At 38.2% G+C, this 2,468-nt stretch overlaps 1 protein-coding gene across 1 annotated transcript; it reads left to right on the top strand.

The window, feature by feature from the left end:
- Positions 1–1,347: 1,347 nt before the first annotated feature.
- LOC114698793 (tubulin alpha chain) lies at positions 1,348–2,133 on the top strand (the record flags this gene model as incomplete). The annotated part of the gene is made up of 1 exon (XM_028877651.1): positions 1,348–2,133. A coding segment is annotated over one exon (609 nt), but the record flags the coding sequence as incomplete, so codon positions are not given.
- Positions 2,134–2,468: the final 335 nt, after the last annotated feature.

Below are 2,468 nucleotides of genomic sequence, written 5' to 3'. Positions count from 1 at the left end.
TGACTGCTTTTAAGAGACTTGAAGAAAACACAGAATACAAAACTTAAAGAACAAAAAATAACATCAGTGCTCAGATGGTTGAATGAACTCATGAGTAATGACACATTGCCACAAATAATATTGAAATGATGAAATTAAATGAGGAAAGGGGATTTGTTTGGAAAATATTATGCTAAGTGAAATAACCAGGCAAGGAAAAACAAATATTTCTTATTCTCTTTCTCTCTCATATGTGTATCTTAACATATGATTACTGTATATGTATGAGTTGAGGTCCAGAAACTAGAAATGAGATTTAAAAAATGGGGGAAAGATGGTGTAAGGAACACATTAGTGAGGATAGTAGAGCGCCTGTTATATGAAAATGGAAGGAATGTCATTAAGAGTTATAGGGAGGACTGAGGACATGAGCCAGGAAGACAAGAGAAAGACAGAGAAGCAACAACAAAGGACACATATTCTGTTAGGAACATGTAACTATAATGTGCTCAACTTCATTGGTCATCAGAGAAGTTGAAACAACATGGCTGTAAGTTATTCTTCAATTTTTTTTTTGTTTGTTTGTTTTTTAAGATGACTAGCCTGAGATAATGTGAAGTGAAAAGGAATACCAGGCATTGTTGCTGAGAGTATGGGATATGTAATCACTCTAGGGACTGTTTGTCTCAGGAGTACAGATAATAATTTATGAACTCATATATATCCAAATATGATTATATAACTATTTTTAATGAAAATATACCAAAAAGAGAATGATTAAAATGTTTTTTTTTAATATAACAGCTTTCAGTAATCAAAACCATGGTACTGAGCAATATATCAAATTTAATCTTTTAAAGATATTAAGTCAGACAAGAATAAAGGAAGAAATTATACAGCATAAAAATGCATTTGAGAGAGATACTCAAGCAGATAAAATAAACCTTAAGAAGATGACAAAGAATAATGGTTATTTTGGTAGCTAAGTGGATTAACCAGGATGTGAAGAATGTTTAGAGAAGAGAATGTTCTAGAATGTCATTGTGATGGTGGCAGCATACTGAGATTTGATTTTTTCCATGAACTGAAGTTTTGTGAATTTGAAAATTAAACTTCAGAACCTGGTACATTCAGTTGAGGCAGGTCTAACCCCCCGGTTCCGCACTTGTCTCAAGGCTGTCTGAGGTGTCCCACCTTAGGCACTGGGCTCCAAAAAGCCAGCTCATGCATCAGGGATGGATCCTAATTCCACTGCCAGGGGGCCCCTTAAGCAGATCAAGCTACACAACTGTCTCACTATGCAGAGGACCTAATTGGGGATATGTGGTTGGTATGTAAAATGAATAAAATTTCTTAATAATAAAAAATGTTGACCTGACAGAATTCCAGACCAATCTGGTGCCCTACCCTCGCATCCACTTCCCTCTGGCCACCTATGCCCCTGTCATCTCTGCTGAGAAAGCCTACCATGAGCAGCTTTCTGTAGCAGAGATCACCAATGCCTGCTTTGAGCCAGCCAACCAGCTGGTGAAATGTGACCCTCACCATGGTAAATACATGGCTTGCTGCCTGCTGTACCGTGGTGATGTGGTTCCCAAAGATATCAATGCTGCTATTGCCACCATCAAGACCAAGCGCAGTATCCAGTTTGTAGATTGGTGCCCCACTGGTTTCAAGGTTGGCATTAATTACCAGCCTCCCACTGTGGTACCTGGTGGAGACCTGGCCAAGGTCCAGAGGGCTGTGTGCATGTTGAGCAACACCACAGCCATCGCTGAGGTCTGGGCTCACCTAGATCACAAGTTTGACCTGATGTATGCCAAGCGTGCCTTTGTGCACTGGTATGTGGGTGAGGGCATGGAGGAGGGGGAGTTCTCTGAGGCCTGTGAGGACATGGCTGCCCTAGAGAAGGATTATGAGGAAGTGGGTGTGGATTCTGTTGAAGGAGAGGGTGAGGAAGAAGGAGAGGAACACTAATACATCCTGTAAACCCCTGGATCATGTCAAACTCCCAGAACTTCAACATTAGCTGACAGGCAGCACTGATGATGCTTCTGACTGTGTTACCTTCAATTCTGTGATCATGTCTTCTCCATGTGTCCCTGTATGTGTTTTCCATGATGTCTCAAAGTAAAAGCTTTAAGAAAAAAAAAATCTCATAGCCTCATTAAAAAAAGAAAATTAAACCAGTGATCATTCTTACATTCAAATGTGTTGCCTTTTATTTTATCTTGATTTTTTTTGTTTAGTTTGTCATCTTTGAGCGAGTGAAAAATATCAATGAGAAAGAATACAAAGCTGCTCTTTCATTCTGAAAGCCAGAGTGTGAGGTAGGTTAGCAATATGCCAAGGTTATTTAGATTATATGCTTGCATTTATTTTAAATGTTCAGTCAGTAATCAGTTCTTTAAGATGATAAAAAATACAGTATTATATAATCTCTAAATGAATGAATATCATGGATATATAATTTTATGAAAATAAATTAA

This window comes from Peromyscus leucopus, chromosome 14 (genome assembly GCF_004664715.2).
Source record: "Peromyscus leucopus breed LL Stock chromosome 14, UCI_PerLeu_2.1, whole genome shotgun sequence".
Classification (NCBI taxonomy): Eukaryota; Metazoa; Chordata; class Mammalia; order Rodentia; family Cricetidae; genus Peromyscus; species Peromyscus leucopus.
The sequence above is the reverse complement of the archived record's forward strand: the minus strand, read 5'-3'. Positions and strand labels throughout refer to the sequence as shown.